This window comes from Cantharellus anzutake (genome assembly GCF_015039405.1).
Source record: "Cantharellus anzutake strain C23 chromosome Unknown EI90scaffold_66, whole genome shotgun sequence".
In the NCBI taxonomy this organism is placed as follows: Eukaryota; Fungi; Basidiomycota; class Agaricomycetes; order Cantharellales; family Hydnaceae; genus Cantharellus; species Cantharellus anzutake.
Window position 1 is genome coordinate 380,808 of NW_024067016.1, and position 16,446 is coordinate 397,253.

General features: G+C 47.1%; 2 protein-coding genes across 2 annotated transcripts; one reads left to right on the forward strand and one right to left on the reverse strand.

Annotated features, from left to right (window-relative positions):
• Nucleotides 1–3,883: 3,883 nt before the first annotated feature.
• On the reverse strand, nt 3,884–6,722 carry EI90DRAFT_3130520 (uncharacterized protein; the record flags this gene model as incomplete). Its single annotated transcript, XM_039064312.1, has 6 exons — nt 3,884–4,404; nt 4,481–4,641; nt 4,699–4,838; nt 4,876–5,342; nt 6,464–6,593; nt 6,651–6,722. The coding sequence occupies 6 exons, from the start codon at nt 6,720–6,722 to the stop codon at nt 3,884–3,886; spliced, it is 1,491 nt and encodes a 496-aa protein (XP_038911116.1).
• A 5,511-nt stretch (nt 6,723–12,233) lies between these two features.
• Nucleotides 12,234–14,199, forward strand: EI90DRAFT_3246217 (uncharacterized protein; the record flags this gene model as incomplete). The annotated part of the gene is made up of 6 exons (XM_039066562.1): nt 12,234–12,590; nt 12,705–12,766; nt 12,910–13,225; nt 13,742–13,796; nt 13,857–14,102; nt 14,129–14,199. Exons 1-6 carry the CDS (start codon nt 12,264–12,266, stop codon nt 14,197–14,199), a joined length of 1,077 nt encoding a protein of 358 aa, XP_038911117.1. The 5' UTR covers nt 12,234–12,263.
• Nucleotides 14,200–16,446: the final 2,247 nt, after the last annotated feature.

Genomic DNA, 16,446 nt, shown 5'->3' on the forward strand with positions numbered 1-16,446 from the left:
ACCATTTCACGAAGCCAAAAGACACTCTCTTTCCACCTAGACCCAGGTCTTCATCGAAGGATAAAACTTGTGTGAGCTCCCCACACATGCATGTGCCTCGAAGTTCCACTTCAACCAGCGAGCTCCGAGGGTTCTTGGCTGACTGAGATGCAAGGTATCACCTTGATCTGACCACAGCATAGTGGTGATTCCAGCAGGAGGTTGGGAGAGGAATACTATTTGGAGGGGGGTTCATGGCAGTGTATTGATGCAACCGAAGAGTTGAGTTGCAACATTGGAGATGCCCAATTATAGAGATACACTCTGCAATTGAAAGATTCATCTTTTTCTTCGGCGCCGGTCCCAACATGAGCATGTGGCGTGGTACTCCCTCTGATGTCCAGGGTTGGTCAATGAAATCATAGGAGTGATGCAAGGGACCTACCATCTATCTTCATGTTGTTGAGCTCCCTTGCTAAAGCTTGTACAGTCCTGCGATCATCATGGCTGACATGTACTAATAGCACAGCGGCCACTCTTTCAACTGGGTCGGGTGAGAAGGTCGCTTCATTGAGCTGGAGAAATATTTCAGATGATTCCTATCATATACATGTCCAATGCACCATTTGGGACACATGGTTTGTGCGATGGAACTCGCAGAAGAACGACACCTCTAATTGACCAAAGCCATGATTGTTTGATTTGTAACTCTTGAGGACTTTGTTGAGACACTTGAAGAGGAAGGTCCAGAAGCCGTACATGGGTCCAAAGTCTCGCATGAACTCTGCAGTGTGCACGGCATAGTGATGATTGGGTTTGATCATATCAGGACCAAAAATCTAAATTTCCAAGTGTGATGTATGTTGGCAACCAGAAAAATAGGAGACTTCACCTCATGAACACCTTTGAGATAATCAATCATATACTTTTCGCCCTCAGTGATCTGTGTCTCAGTAATTGTGCAGGATAACCAACACTTCAAAGCCCTTGTGAGGTTGGAAAAATTCTTGGGTTCATCGGGATGCAGATTGGAGGACAAATCTGCAGACGGCACAGCAGCAGTTTTCTTAGCTGAATGAGTTCACAACTTGGTTGACTTCGAAGAGTTGGTAGTGGCTTGCGAGATCGATGTGACTGCATGCAATGAAGACTCTGTGGTTCTGGTTGGAATTGACTAATGTTGGAGTGAGTAGATGCAAGGCTGCAACATCACCACATACCGATGAGTCAGCCACCAATTCCTTCCATATCTTTGCTTGGTGATGCCTGTCTTTCACCTCTTTCTTGTCCTGAGCTTTCTTGGCCAGATGGTCATTGATTAGCTGAGACTGTGCCTCTCATGCACACCTGGTATCCATTGGGAGATGTGTGTCCCATATCAAAGGTACCTTCATGAGGATATTAATTAACAAAAGATGGGAGTAGTAACAGATAGTTCAATACTTACTGTGACTGGACCAAAAACTGTGGCCATCAGCATCCATTGATCTGCTGTGAGTGAACCTCCTGCTGGCTCTCCAATGGCAGATGGGAGTGTGGCCATGTGTCCCGGAACTGTGAACTAACGCTCAGGTGAGCTTGATGAGAGTGTGCATTGGTATCGAAAGAGAGCGAGACTTACCTTCGAAAGAAGTGCATGAAGCTGGTTGAGCTCGTGCTTCGGTCAGAGGATATTCTGAGCGATCCACATATGATAGAAATGATTTTTGCTAAGACCTGAAAGACATCTAATCAGTCTGTGAGTGCAACTCATTGTCCCTGCATGCATCCTACCAAGAATGAGGTTATGCATTGGATCGATCACTATCATCCGGCACAAGTCGAAATAGGGGAGGTGAGAAAGTTTGGACCAGCGATTAGAGTGTTGTTTGGCATGTTTCTCCTTCGAAGCCTTTGTCCAAAGATGGAGGTATATTTCACCCATTCTTCGATGCTCGGCATTAGTACGGAGTGGGAAACCTGAGATTAGTCAAAAGGGTATGAGAGCGATAAGCCTGATACAACGTACCTCCAACCCGGAGTGCCACTAACTCGTGTTTTTGAGAGAGAGTTACCCAGCAGCGAGTACAAAACATGGTATGGCTATGAGAGCCGAATCTGCCAAGCTTATGCACTCACGGTGCATTGCACACAATGCACAGAAGTACCGCACGAACACATCTCCCATCAGGTGACTTGGCAGTTTTTATGACGATTCCATCCTCCCACAGGTGGAGAAGATTGTTGATCAATGGTCTCATGTAGCATTGGACCTGGTCTGGGCTGGGCTCCTTGGGTCCAGGAATGATGCCTGTCAGAAAGAGGTTTGACGTTTTGTACCTAGTAGATTGTTAGGCAAATCGCGAAGGGAAAAGAATATCTTACTTGAGATGAGGAGGGAGGTTCGCAATGCAGAGCGACATTGGACCCAATGAATGAGATGCAGACTGCAAAGATCGACAATAAGAGAACCTAGTTGTCAGGGGATGACTCCCGGGTCCCCATGAAAGGTTGCTTACTATTTTGGGGATGGTAACGTTCCGTTCCCCCGTTCGCCTCAGGCCTCAGTAGGTCCGTCTAAACATAAGCTTTAATGAGCTGTATATTCAACGGGGTAGAGGTAAAAGGCTACCGGGCCTTTACAACTACTCCGAGGTATATATATGTAAATTACATATCTTGGCACAAATAAATAAAGAAATAACCACATCACTATAATCGGAATTATAGTGAAGTAAGGTTAATCCCTTACACCCCATGACCCTCCCCTATGGTCCACAGTCTCTGGTCTGGCCAGCCCTGTCCAGGGCACAATCCTACTGTGAGTCAGAGATGGTATATAGAAGAGAGGCAAGTATATACAACTTGCCTACTGTGGGTCAGAGATGAGAAGGAAGTTAACTTCTCATCTTCCCACAGTGGCCACAATACATCGAAAACTTCCGGAGATATCCAGAAGTCACATGAGACCCAAGACCCGAGGTCCGGGCCATCCGGCCACACTGAGCGTCCGGCACAGGGCGCACGTGGGGAGTGCAACAGCTGGGTGCGGTCGCAGGTGCGGGTGTGAGTGTGGGTGTGGATGTGGGTATGGGCTAGGTCAGGGTGTATGCCCTGACACTAGCGAACACACAGACTCAGGGGCCCATTTTTGATATAGACCAAATGAGAAGTAGTACTCACCAATCAGCACCAAGAGTGAGTCCAATGTGAAGTTCACCACCAGGACCATTCATGCGATCCTCAGGTTCATTGCAAAAGAATGGGCACCCATCGGGGCCAAGCAGAGATCAGGTGACATGGCCATCAAAGATATCCTGAAATATTCCAAGCTCCAGATGACAGTCAGGAAGTGTACACCACTCATCTAATAATTCTTCGATCCCATGCTCTCACAGTAACTCTTGTAGCTGTTCACTGACCAATTTGAAAGCAAAACGCAATGTGGGCTCTCATCGCTTGGGTTTTGCACCCTTACCATGTTTATCAGTGCTTTCTTCAAATAAAGGGACATCCATGTTGTTGCGTGCACATTTGATGCAGGATGCCGGTGTGGATTCGTGAGCAGGATAGACTTCCTGGCAGACAGGACATACGGGAAGGACTTGAAATGTAGGATCTATAGACATGTGTGAATGGACAGTCGTTAGCAAAACGGCAGAAACAGAGCAGGGATCAAGATAAAAGTTAGCTGCACTCAAAATGAGTTGAACCACAGAAAGAATCACCCCTATGACCTGAAATAATACATGGTGAACAGCATGCAGCCAAATAGCCAAGAGATACAGAATTCGGATCGGTGCCAAATGGTGGGTTTCAGCATAAGGTGTGCGGCGCAGTGTGTCAGTGAGAGAATGGAATGGGTCTGGGGAATTCTTGTCCACCTCACCGGAATGAGGCACCTGGCGAATCAGAGGTATGAAGGTTATGGAACTATTTTCGGGAGAAAGTAGAGGGGGGGGAGGACTGAGCTGATCTCATCACAAAATGCAGATTGAGGATGCAAAGGGTTGACACTGAAATCTGACTTGTCATCGCTGAGAATCCCGGACCCATTATCTGAATCCTCCCTGTTTGGGAGGGCATCATCAATTAAAGGAGATATGGCACCTGCATGGTCACAATCGAATCCAGGGAGTGGTGGTGCTAGAAGTACATCAGGCTCAGGACCGCAAGGATCTGGTGGTGGCGGTGGAAAGGTTGTAGGCAGATTTTCAGGTAATTCCGGCGCATTGCGAGGGGAAGTTTCCATTTCGACAATCAAAATACTTGTTAGAATGGGCGGAAACGGACGACTCCGGAGTGGAATCGGAGACTTAGCGTGGAGGGACCTTGGCCTCAGCGACTCAAGCGGAGCGCTGTGCCATTGCTGTTTGTCCATTTGGTCCTTAATTTCACAGTAGGTGAGCAGGAAGTCTCTTGGGGGCATTTCAGGTCGATTTCGGACTGAAACCAAGACGAGTATGTACAAGCGCCGATATATAATGGAAGGGGCAAAAGCACAAAGAGAACAAAGGGTGACCGAATCGGAACGAAGACGTCCGAACAGGAACAAAGGGTAGAGGGAGCGGAGCGGTACCGAAGGTCATAGGGCAAGACCTGTGATACGTCCGAAAGGAGGTAGAGAGGGCGAGGCCCAGAGGGGCAGGAGGATGAGGGGAAGTGGGGATGATGACTAACTGGCTAGAATAGAAGGAAGCAGTAGTCCAAATAGGGATGAAGGGAAAATGCGAGAAATACATTACAGGCGGCGAGAGCACCGAAGGCGGTCCGCGAAGCTCGGGGGTTGCGGAGCTTACGGAGGTTACGGAGGCGGGGTTGGAAGTCCGAGGAATATTGGCAATGGTGTTTACGTAGTATGAGGTCACCAATGCAATGGACTAAGGCCGAGGTGGAGTCAAAGTCCGAGGTAGGGACTATGACGGAGGCTCGGAGTAAGGTATGAGCGGTGTCCGAGTGCGAAGTACGGAACAACGGTAGAAGGTCGTAACTTGGCGGAAGGGTGGTGGAGGAGTAATGGAGGGAGGAGAGAGTGGCGGAAAGGAGAGTAGTCAGGTCCGAAGGTGAGTATCGGAGCGGACGGGGGAAGCGTAGGAGGATAACGGGAGGGTGGAGGTGTTGTGAAGGGGGAGCGGAGTAGTAGGAGGAGGTGTGTTGCCAGGACCGAAGGTGAGTATCGGAACGGCAGCGGTAGGTTATGACTCCGGAGGTGAAGAGGGTGGAGGTCCGGAAGTCGGGTCGGGGTCGGGTATGCACGGATATGACAATACTAGAGCTCATAGCTAGGTGTGATAGGTCCTCTAGTAGATCAGGTGCATCGCAGGGAGGGTTTTCCATGTTCACGGTAGTACTGGTGGAAGTAGACGATTGAATCCCCAGGACATCTGAAGAATATCGATCATGGCTAGCATGCCACCTTTCAGCCTTCTGGTGATCAGCCCACGTCTGGTAATGCAGTGCTTCCCCTTTGGTGCCACATCGATAGCAATAGCAGAGCTGAATGAAGATTAGTCGTTACTAATCAAAAAGACCAGCACCACGTGTACTGGACCTTAGTTTTGGGCATCGGAAAGATCTTCCATTGACAGTAGAACTGGCTCTTCACAGGGTAGAACACACCATGATTGATAGAGAGTGCTCAGTGTTCAGAGTGCAATGCAAATCGGTGAGAGTACTTCGTGTTTCGTGGTTCGATGGTGTCCGGAGATACAGCCATTTTCGGCTTAGTTGTCACGTGATTCGTTTTGGTTCCACCCTTGCTCATTGCCTGAAAACATGGCTCAACAAAGAGTGCACCATATCTCAGCAACCACATAAGCTAGTCACTTTCGGTTTGCTGCAAAGTGTTTGTACATTTATTACACTTGGACCTTTTTTAGCGATAACAATAATTTTTATTTTTCATGATTTTAGGTTTTACCCCTTTTACACAATTTTCTCGACAATGGCTGGATAGAATGGGCTGTAAATTGGGCGGAGATAAGTCTAAATGTGTCCCTCAGGACCTTTTTTTTCTTTAGTAAATACGTTGCATTTTGAGTTTTTTATCACTCAAACATTTTCTTTGGTAATGGAAATCTGTTGTACATAGTTTTCTCAATAACCACTGCGTGGAATACAACGAAACTTACGCAGAAAGCACTTGAGAAATATATCTCAGGACCTTTTTTTTTTCAAGTTAATCGGTTGCATTTTCGTTTTTTTATCATTTACACATTCTCCGCTCATGCCAGCGGAAAAACATAAAACAAAAGAATTTGTTGAAACAACAAGATATTATTCCTCTATGTTGGCAGACATCTACATGATCGGAATGAAGACTAGTACTAGTGTGCCTCAGGAGGGCCAGGCAGGGATTTGCGAGCATTTAAAAACATATTGTTAAATTTTGACCAAAGTGTCGAACCCAAATTGAATAACCCGGCAACATCTAGCGGGTCTTCTGTAGGATCTAAATTCGCCATCCATGTGCCCAACAATATCAAGTCGACTTTATTCCACGGACCTGGAGGATCCAAGACAGGAACTTGCTGATGTTTGGGAAGGTGCAGCTGTTGTTGATACATGGGGTTTGCTTGCACAGCCACAAGGTATGCCTGAACATAGTCTTGAAGAGCTTGAAGCAGATCTCCTGTCTGGAATGGGGAACCAACCAGTGTAAGAATCACAAACTGCTTAAATTGTATACTCACCAATATGTCATAAGACAAGCCTGCCCAATCCCCAATGGGGTAGCCCCCATATTCGGAGCTTTCACATGCCATAAAAAGCCCCATAGCACATGGAACGACCTCAAAGTCAACATCCTCATGGTATGAGATCAAGCCATCCTTAACATTTTAACATGGATCCATAATCCCTTGGAAACCCACATAGGTTCCTCTCCTGAGGTGCCAACCCAGTGCTGATGAACAATCTTGCTGCTCATACGCTGATTGATCAAGTATGGAACACCATGCCACTCAGACAGTGGCTCAAAGAAAGACTTGTAATGCACTGCATGGATGGGTTTTGGTGCCTGCAATATTGGACTTTATCTTATATATAGGAGTTGAAATTGAATGATCAACGCACTTCAATATTGTGAAAAGTTTTCCTTTTGTAGGACTTAATGATGATGCAATCTTTAAGGCATTGTCCTGTAGATTGACAGATCCTGAAAACCTCCCGTTTCCAGCCAGCTGGCAGATCAATGATGCTGTGGCATTCATTTCCCTAGGGAGGGTAAGAAATTAATGGCCTAAACCCACAATATCTTCCTGCATGCTTACGATTTGTCTGGTATATTGAGATGTAGACGCAAACACATGCCCCTTTCTGAATGACTGAGTAGCAAGGATAGAATCCTGCAGCAGTACGTAGTACTGTTGGCATGGAAGGGTGGAGTACTGCATTGAACCAATATGTACAATAAGTTGGTCATGGCTCAAAAGATAGTTATTATTGGGGCCGGGAAGTGGCTTTAATCATCCACCTGCCATCATCACGATAAGAGCTGAGTACTACATGTAGAGTGCAAGCAGACCGTGGATATACAGTTCTCCAAAAAACCATTTTGATGTTTGGCACTTTTCACTTGATGGGCTTATAGTATTACGGAAACATGTTCTAAAATTCCCATAAAATCATGGAATATTACTTGCTATCTCATCTACAGATATACAAATTATCTAAGCAATATATTTATTTTTGGTAAAGTTATTCAATTTAAAAGGTGCCCATGTCATCGAAACAGTTTTTTGGAGTTGATTTTTGGGAGAAGAAAATAGCATTTATATTTATTAATATTTGGTATAGCCACCCTTTGCCTTAATCACTGCCTCAATTCTCCTAGGCATACTTTCAATCAAATTCTGACAAATCCTTGGCTCTATCTTGTCCCATTCCTCTTGAAACCGATCCCACAGCTCATGAACACTATTTGGAGGTTCTTCATACTCCCCAAGCTTCCTTTTCACATGATTCCATAAGTGTTCAATTGGATTGAGGTCTGGGGACTGGGAGGGCCACTCCATGACCCTAATACCATGATTGTTGAACCAGTTATGGGCCCTTTTGCTGGTATGTTTGGGATCATTGTCCTGTTGGAAGAGGACATGGGCAGGGTTCTTGCCATAATATGATAGGGTTTGTTGGAGTTCATCGTCCAGGATTTGGCAGTAAAGCTCCCCATCCATCCTCCCATCAATCTTGCATGCCATCCCAACCCCATCCCACATCATACATCCCCACACCATGACTGATCCACCACCAAACTTTTTGGTCCCTTGCACCAGCCTGTCACTGAGAGGCTCACCCACCCTCTTCCACACCCATTTCCTCCCATCTGAGCCCAAGCGATTAACCTTGGTCTCATCTGACCACACCACTCTCTTCTAGTCCTCCAGAGTCCACTCCTTGTGGCTGATTGCAAAGTCCATTCTGTTTTTTCTATGCTTCCTGCTCAGCATAGGCCGCTTCTTCTTCACCACTGCTTTCCAACCAGCTTCCTTCAAGTGCAGGTGGACAGTCTCAGGTGAGAGGCTCTTGTTGGTAATTTTTCAGAGCATTTGGGTGACTTGGGAAGAGTTGTCAGCCTTGCCAGAGTTAATGAGGTGTTGGGCATGGCGAATGTCAGTCCCTGACAGCTTGTGTGGATGCCCACCACTGGGCTTAGGGACATCAGGATGGTGTTGAGACCAGAGCCGAGTGATAGTGGAAGCTCCATGGCCAGTAGTAGATGCAATCTGGCGAGCACTGTGACCAGAATCAATGAGGGAAAGGACTTGTGCAGTTTGTGAAGCAGATAAGGCTCACATTTTAGATTTGGGGGCATTATAATGCAAACTCCTTCGGTATTTATGCTCCAGTGATGTCAGTCTGTGTACTAGTGTGTACAGTAAACAATGTCACATGACTTGACATGTGATATTTTGTTTTTTAGGTTGTGCCAGGTGCACTTGTTAGAACTGGCAGATTTGGATGACTCCGGAGTGGAATTGGAGACTTAGCATGGAAGGACCTCGGCCTCAGCGACTCAGGTGGAGTGCTGTGCCATTGCTGGTTGTCCTGGGGGTCCCTAATTTCGGATCTAGCAGAGGGAAAGTCTCTTGGGGGAATTCAAGTAGATTTTAGACTGAGGTTACAAGTTACTATGTACATTGTATATAAGGAGGGGTCTGGAATCAAAAGGAGCGAGGGTACTCTGAAAGGAGACAAAGGGAGCTGAAAGGAGGGGCAACACCGAGGGTCAAGGGTTTGACTCAATGGTGTTTCCCAAAGGAGGAGTGAAGGGCCAAGGCCCAAGGAGGAAGGAGGGAGGATGGGAGTGGGGAATGGCCAGCTGACTGAATAGAAAGGAAGCAGCAGCCCAAATAGGAATGAGGGAGTATAGCGGAATTGAATGGAGCAATGCAATAGTTGCAAGGTCCAATTGTCAGGGCAACCACACCTGACCATACAACCCCAGAACCACCTTCCCTGACCTCCCCCCACTTCCCTGATCCTCCCATCTTTACACACCTTTCACAACTACAGCCCACATGCAAACCCACAGGAAAAATCACATGGGTCAAGGTGAGCAACTCGCCTTAACCCATGTGACACCATTTCCACATCGCGGGAACATGCTTGGCTCCTACCCTTAGTCACGTTACGAACTGTACAGTACATTTCCCTTTTATAGTAGCCAAGCGGGGAATAGGGAAACTTACCCTTCTTCTCAACTCAATCCCCGCTTAGGCAAGTTGTAGCTACCTTCCATAATACATGACAACTCAATCCCTGCTTAGTGAGTTTGAGGAGCTTGGGGTAGGATCCAGCACCTGGCTGCCTGGGACACCGTGAGTGTCCAGTTCTGAGGTAGGGCCGCCCCCGGACAGAGGCCGGGCCCTGACACCGATGTAAGTCCGGAAAGTCTGAACTCGGAAGTTAAACTCCGGAATATTGGCAAACATAATTAAATGGAATGAGCTAACCAATACAATGGGTATAAGCGGAGGTGGGGTCAAAGTCCAAGGTCGGAGCTGAGACCGGAGGTTCCGGAGACGGAGATGCCAATGGGATTCCGGAGCAGAGGTCCGGAGTCAGGAACATAGGTGTTGCATGCTCATCTGGAAGGTGTCGAGGTTGAGGTCGGACCCGGAATGTTCCGGAGTCAGACCGAAGGTGGTGTTGGAGCCAGAGGTGGGATAACCTCTTGGAAGTCGGCAAGGAGGAGGTGGCAGAAGGGAAGTAGGACTCTGGAAGTCAGGTTCGGAGTTCCAGGAGCCCGGAGCGGAGGTTGGGATTGTACGGATATGACAGCACTCCAAAAAACCGTTTCGATGACATGGGTGCCTTGTAAATTAAATAACTTTACCAAAAATGGACATATTGCTTAGATAATTCACAGATCTGTAAATAAGATAGTAGGTAATATGTATCCCATGATTTTATGAGGATTTTAAAATGTGTTTCCATAATGTTATAAGCCCATCAAGTGAAAAGTGCCAAACATCAAAACAGTTTTTTGGAGAACTGTATATAGAGACATATTCTCAAGGCCAAATAGAACACAAAAAGTACAGAGATGAAGAATAAAACAAGGAATAGTACAGAGATGAGGAGTAGCTAGTGAACAGGACAGCCACCACATGAAATCCCATTGTGAATAGAGCAGCCAACCCAGGGACCTGGGATTTTACAGCGAACAATGCAGGATTAGCACAGCTTGTGCATTATTCAGTGCAGAATAGTACCGTGAATATTTTTCAGTGAGTGTTGTGCTATTCGATTATGAGGGTCGAAAAGCACCCATCAACATCATTGCCTCAAAAAAAATCAAAGGCCAGTGTCAGGGATGGCTCGAGAGAGGTGGAGGTAGCGGCATACAGCTCGGCGCTAGCAGCCTGGACAGTGGTGGGGTGGTGAGACTGTATGGTGGGCAGCCCTTCTCTGGGCTTATGTCCCTATGTAGCTTCTTAGGCTGAAGCAGTAGTGATTGTCATTAGGATGAAAGGCTAAACTAAACTAAACTAAGCTAGAGTAAGATACTTGCCTGAAGCAGTAGTGAGAAGAAGGCTACTTCTTTGGTTCTGCTTTGGCTCAGTTTATATACAGGCGGGAACGGGTCATGTGTGGGGTGCCACGTCAGCCCGGGTAGAGCCAGGCTATCACAGATGGCTCTGCAGGCAATCCCAAGTGTCAGAGGAAAGAAGTACAAATGAGGATGCACAGCGTACCCGGCAGTGCAGTACCCACACGGAGTACTCGGCATCGGGCATGTCCATGCTACACAGGTGAGAGGAGAGGTTGTCTGTATAAAGAGAGAAAGGAAAGAAGAAAGACAAAGGAGAAAGGAAAAGAGGGAGGAGAAGGAAAGAGGAGCAATGGGAGGGTGTGGTGTAGGCAGGATAATCGCCCACACACAGACTCGGCTCAGATACCCAATTCTACAATTAGGAAACAACTTTCATTCACATGACAACTCGGTACAAATTTGGTATCTAAAAATAGTCCTAATTCGTACGATTCTGACGATACCAATAACGTCTCAATCAGTGGAGATTTGACGGAGTTCTATGTTGGGCAAGTTAGGCATGGCAGGTCACGAGTATGTGCAGGCATGGGGATCTCAAGCAGCAACCCAGAATTCCAGCCTCACTCATTCCCACAGCGTCTAATAAATTGGTAAAAATGCTTATTGGCTGTGTGAGAGTTATCTCTGGCTTCATTTCCAATTTCGGCTCTTAATTCCGCAAATCCGTTGAGATATCGCTTATTTTCATATATTTTCATATTTTGCCATCATTTCAGTTATTGATTGATAGTTACTGTTACCCTTTTTTTATTATTTCGCCTAGTAAGGTACCCAGGTGCCATATGGCACCAATATTTCTCATCTATTATTTCTAAAAATAATCATTTCTTATATCCTGTACATACCGGATTTGTGAAAAGAAGTTCTCCCCTCCCCCAATTTCTCTAAGGTGCTAGGATGCGCTAGAATGGGTGTGAGTGAGTGGAATCCAACAGTAGGAATAAGGGCAACTGTCTAGCCCACAACGAGTGGGTAGTAGATTAGTTGAGCCTGGACCTTGCGGAATCCCGGAGAACCCACTGCGGAGTTTAGGATTGAGAACGCAGCAAGTTTAGTGGAGAAAGTAGAGTTTTGGAGAGTTTGGCCCCCATGAGCTTAGTCAGCATCGAGAGCCGCGAGCCCTCTTGCAGTGGCACAGAGCAGAGTGGCGTGCCCTGACAGCCAGGAAGGATGGCCACAGTTGAGATTAGAACTCCTAGATGCATGCTTGAAAATCCCTCAGTCCGTTAGTGCACCTGTGGTTCAGATGACCATATCCCGCTCCAAAACTGGTCAAGACAGTTCCACTTCTGCGGAACAAATGAGTATGACACAGGCAGCAGCAAACACAGTCTCTACACCGACCCATTCCAAAGTAGCCCATTCTACAATGACCAATTCCATTGTCAGCAAGGGCAAGGACAGTTCTGAACGCCCATTTACACCATCACTTGCCTTCAAACTACCTGATCCAAACACCATTATGCCCATGCCACCCATGCCCCTAACTCCCAAGAAACAGAAGCAAAGTTCAGCTACTGTTTCGTCCAGCTATTGGGAGAAGGTCGAGCATGGATCCATTGACACTCACATGGTCAGTGATAGCCTCTTTAGACTTTCACTTGCACCCAAGGCTGACATGCCACACAGCAGTGAGTCTTCTGTGGCCACAGATTACTCAGGCATTGAGTGTCCTTCTTCACTGTAGCCAACCGTTGGGTCAATTTCCCAGTCCCTGTCACCCCTACACGATGAGGAAATTTGTATCCGGTGCGACTACTGGACTTATCTGGAGCTCCAAATTCTTATGACGTAAACCAGCGTGACTGGACAAATGACATAAAATGGACAAGCCTGGTATCGAACCCAGGACTTCTAGCGTGCATCCATACACTACTCGCCCATTATGCCAGGGGGGGGTACCCCTTCCCTGATGGTTTGGGAGATCACTTGATCCCTTCCTCCAACACACGATCACCATTAACTTGCCAAAACCTGGAAGCCCTGCAGCAGGGAGGAATGAATTTGGACTCACCTATTCCAAGTGTAACACCATCTTCAAACCGCTTGACAGCCCAATCAGTTAGCGTGCCTAGTTCATCGTGCCATGCTGTCAAGCCTTACGAACTTCCTGATAATGATCAAGAGCTTAGTGAAACAGACATAAGCCTCATCATTCTTTTGGCTCAAGCCAAAGAGTTCAATGAAGCCGGCTTCTACAACACATTGGTCAGACGCTTTTATCATATGCCAGGTGAGTGTAAGGGATTAACCTTACTTCACTATAATTCTGATTATAGTGATATTTATATTATGTTGCATCGCTATAATTCCCATTATAGTGATGTGGTTATTTCTTTATTTATTTGTGCCGAGATATGTAATTTACATATATATACCTCGGAGTAGTTGTAAAGGCCCGGTAGCCTTTTACCTCTACCCCGTTGAATATACAGCTCATTAAAGCTTATGTTTAGACGGACCTACTGAGGCCTGAGGCGAACGGGGGAACGGAACGTTACTGTCCCCAAAATAGTAAGCAACCTTTCAGTGAGGCATACCTACTCACATGGATGGCAGCAGCAAGCTGAGGAGCATCAACAGGTTGATTGCATAAATGTAAATTAACCATAAATTCGCCAAAAAAAAAGGCTCCATTCAGATTTATTATTAAATTCGACAGGCACATACCCAACCATCAAACTGAATGGCCCTTGATTTGTTGTTGTTTGTTCAGTTGTTCAGTTCTGTTCACGTTTGGCAGGTCGCTCGAAGATGTCAATGCCACTAACAGCACAAGGTAAGCTCACTTCAAGGGCAACTAATAGGACTTACATACCAATGTAGTGAATGGTCCCAGTGGACAAGCGGAGGGAGAGGGATCTAGTGAAGCAGGCATTTAATGCCCAAGTCATTCAGCTGAAGGCAGATTTTGAAAGCCGCATCTCTGCTATTGCGCTAGAGTTCTCAGGCCATGGATGCCACTATTCCAAGCATCAAATTCGCAGCCAGATAATCTATAACCTATCAAAACCAAAGAAGACTCGTAAGCCAATGCTTCGCAATGCATGGGCCCATGCTGAGGCTGAGGCCCAACGTTTGAAAGGTAAAGTTTGACTTACATGAACTCAGACTACATGCTTATGAATGCTCTATCTAGAGGGCACATTGCCAGCCTTGCCCTACAAGGAGGAGTACCTTGAGCTCCTTGGGGAAATCAACGAAAAAAATATCACATATGAGGACATAGGAAATCCTAGGACCTCAACGGAAGGGTGCCATGCTGTCAGGGACTCGTCCAGGGTCGAGGGGGTCCGGGTATAGCGTCCGGGACCGAGAGCCTGGCGGGGGGCGGATCGGGCATGCGTACTGACAGGCCCGATGTGGGACAGCGGTCCCTGGCCACTTAGACTGAAGTGGAAAGTTGTTATTATTATTAAAGGAGAAATATTGTACTACTTACCTGAAGTGGAAAGTTGAGAAGAAGGCTACTTCTTCGGTTCCCACTTCAGGTTCGTTTATATACATGCGGCTTGGATCACATGACGGGTGCCACGTCACCCTCGCACACAGCCGTAACCACCCGGGTGTCTCCGTGGGAGATCCCGAGGGTATCCGGTGCAGGCGCGCGTGCTGGGCACAGCGGGAAGTCGCCCGAGGTGCCCGGGCCGGGTACATGGTGGGCACGCTGCAGATGGGTCAGTTGTACATTGATACAGAGAAAGTCGTCCATGTAGAATAAAGAGAGAATAAAGGAGAAGTAAGATAAGGAGAAACTGAGGAGGGGAGGATGAGGGGGAAGAAGGGAAAGGGGGAGGAGGTAAGGAGGGGTGGACCGGCGGGGTACCGGGTCAGGTTGGGCCAGGTGGAGCCGGGTCAGGCGGGTGTGCCCTGACAGTCGTCCTTGAAGATTTCATATTTTTATGTATTTTATTTAGGACCCTGGACCTCTTGAAGCTGTTTTCCCGCGCGTTTTCAGGTTTCTAACTTCATTTCTGGATGTTTTCTCACGTTCTTGGTATCATAAATTTTCATTTATTCCCACCTTTCCAATGGTACCAAGGTTGTGTCCTATTTCCTGGTATTCGTTGAGTTAGCAAAAGTTCGCATGCACATTCAGTAATCACGTGCATCATTCCCATAGTCGTTCGTATGCGGGCGCCGTTTCCGTTTAATTGTTCGGGATTTATGATATGCGTGGGTGTTTATTTCTTTCATATGGGCTTCTGTGATTTATTTCAGATTTTTCCCTCATGATTTAAGGTTGTTTTGCACTTTCCGTGCTTTGTTTTGACCGGGCTCTTCCTTATTTGGACGGAAATTGGTCTTCGCGATCTGCCGAAGTGCAGATCTCGGTTCCGATGGCCGGTTCCCTGCGCATCGCCACCCTCACGTGTCATTACACATGATGCGGATTTCTATATTCCCGTCATGGGTATAACTTCACAACGGCTGGACTGTTTGGGCTGAAAATTTGCATAACTATAGTTCCCCATTTTTAATAATTTCCATGTAAATTTCGTTGTATGTTTTAATTATGGATCCTACGCAAACATCGTCTTTTCCCTAAGCTCGGACTTTTGATGTCTGTCATATCCATACAATCCCGACCTCCGCTCCGGGCTCCTGGAACTCCGAACTCCGACTTCCGGAGCCCTACTTCCCTTCCATCACTTTCTCCTTGCCGACTCCCAAGAGGTTATCCCACCTCCGGCTCGGACACCACCTTCGGTCCGACTCCGGAACATTCCGGGTCCGACCCCAACCTCGACACCTTCCAGACGAGTACACAAAACCTATGCTCCCGACTCCGGACCTCCGCTCCGGTATCCCGTTCACGGCTCGTCTCCGGAACTTCCGGTCTTAGTTCCAACCTCGGACTTTGACCCCACCTCCGCTTATACCCATTGTATTGGTTAGCTCATTCCATTTAATTACCTTTGCCAATATTCCGGAGTTTAACCTCCGAGTTCGGACTTTCCGGACTTACTCCGGACCTTGCAACTATTGCATTGTCCATTTCAATTCTGCTATTCTCCCTCATTCCTATTTGGGCTGCTGCTTCCTTTCTATTCAGTCAGCTAGCCATTCCCGACTCCCATCCTCCTTCCTTCCTTCTTGGGTCTTGGCCCTTCATTCCTCCTTTGGGAAACACCATTGAGTCAAACACTTGACCCTCGGTGTTGTTCCTCTTTCCATCTCCCTTTGTCTCCTTTTGTCCTACCCTTGTTCCTTTTGATTCCGGACCCCTCCTTATATACAATGTACCTAGTAACTTGTAACCTCAGTCCGAAATCGACTGGAATTCCCCACCAAGAGACTTTCCCTCTGCTAGATCCGAAATTAGGGACCCCTAGGACAACCAGCAATGGCACAGCGCTCCGCCTGAGTCGCTGAGGCCGAGGTCCTTCCATGCTAAGTCTCCGATTCCATTCCGGAGTCGTCCGAAT